General features: G+C 37.3%; 1 protein-coding gene across 1 annotated transcript; it reads left to right on the top strand.

Moving 5' to 3' along the window:
• Positions 1-354: 354 nt before the first annotated feature.
• LOC105316061 (E3 ubiquitin-protein ligase TRIM33-like) lies at positions 355-1,695 on the top strand (the record flags this gene model as incomplete). The annotated part of the gene is made up of 1 exon (XM_011410860.2): positions 355-1,695. A coding segment is annotated over one exon (1,341 nt), but the record flags the coding sequence as incomplete, so codon positions are not given.
• Between the last annotated feature and the right edge of the window lie 7 nt (positions 1,696-1,702).

The following is a 1,702-nucleotide window of genomic DNA, read 5'->3' on the forward strand; positions in this document are numbered from 1 at the left end:
TTATTAGCATCAAAATGACTCCAAAATTGAGGCAAAAGCTTATCTTGATACTTTTAAATGTCCTGAATAAAAGTTATTCCAATTAGTAAAATTACCTTTCAAAAATTCAACACATTTTGACACGTGGTTATAGTATACTATGGTTTTCAACAGTTCTACTGATCCGTAAATTTTGTGGGGGTGTAATAAAAACAAATGGGTGGGGCTGCACATTTGTGGCTTGCTTTCAGGATTCATCTTCTTTCTTCAAGACTACAAGGAAAACAGCGCAGGAAATTGCCAGAAATTATTTTATTATCAGATTAAGTGAGTTAATTATTGTGAATAACAGTGAGATTATTCACTTTCTCATAGGCAGCAATGGCAGAAAACACAAGTCCAGCTATCACTATGACTTGTGAGGTTTGTTCAGAGTATTACACTGACCCCCTCATGCTTCCCTGTCTTCACTCATTCTGTAAGAAGTGTCTAATAAAAGCTAAAGAGAAGCAAGGTAGTGCTGATACCTCATTAAAGTGCCCAACGTGTGACACTAGCATTAATTTACCTGATGGTAAAATTGAAGGCCTCACTCAAAACCTTTGGTTTGAACATAAATCAAAAGAGGCTTCGATCAAAAGGAAAATTGTTAGCAAGGAAGTAACATCATGTGATAAATGTATCATTGATGATTCCAGTGATGCAGCTGTCGTGTATTGCTGTGATTGTGGCCAGTTTCTGTGCGATCTTTGCAAGAAAGTTCATAAGCGAAGCAGGAAAGAAGCCAATCACAAGTTGATTGATTTAGAAACAAAGGAATCCATTGAACTGCCTACTGTCAAGCATGAAGCCATTTATTGCATCCAACATTTAGAAAAGCTGACATACTACTGCAAGGATTGTGATAAATTAGTTTGTCAGATTTGTCTTAACATTCATCATAAAAGTCACAACTACAATTATTACATAGATGAAGGAGATACAGCACGTAAAGCATTAAAGGAAAGTGTTGCTAGTTGTGATAAAGTCATTCCTCCAGTCACCGAAGCTATTGCTAATGGAGAGAAGATGCTAGAGCAGATAGCAACACATAAAGAAGAAATGAGGCAGGAAATCAAGGAAACGTTTGAAAAGCTTAAAGCTGCTTTAGATAAGAGATGCAATGATCTACTAATGGAGACAGAAGAGATTGCTGGCACTAAGAGAAATTCTGTCGAGAAGCAGTTGGACAGGTTTCGTAAACTGGTAAAACAGGTTTCTCATGGTCGTCATCTTGCATCGTCAGTGAGTGAGCGTACTGATCCAGGTGAAGTTCTCAGTGTTAAGAAGCTAATCACCAATCAACTGGAGGAATTTATTGAAGAGAGTAAGAAACTACCTCTAGAAATAGAAGATAAAAAAGTAGTTGTAGCACGCCTTGATATACTTACTTTAAGTAAAGAAATCAATGAGTTTGGAAGTGTCTCCGAGGTTTATATAGATCCAGCTGCATACTGCATTGATAGTGGGTTAGCTATTCCATTGGCAACAGTAAAGAAAAAAAGGAAATTCAAAGTGGCCCTACCAGCAGGCATTGATAAAGCAGCAAGCTATTTGAAGGCTTCCTTTATCAAAAGTGATGGTAGTAAAGAGGAGGGTAGAGTTGTTATAGCTAATGATAACAACACAGCCATTGTATCATGCACACCTCAAAGTATTGGTGGATATGAACTATCAGTGACTA

The sequence above is a fragment of the Amphimedon queenslandica genome, unplaced genomic scaffold (genome assembly GCF_000090795.2).
Source record: "Amphimedon queenslandica unplaced genomic scaffold, v1.1 AMPQUscaffold_5576_Cont22457, whole genome shotgun sequence".
In the NCBI taxonomy this organism is placed as follows: Eukaryota; Metazoa; Porifera; class Demospongiae; order Haplosclerida; family Niphatidae; genus Amphimedon; species Amphimedon queenslandica.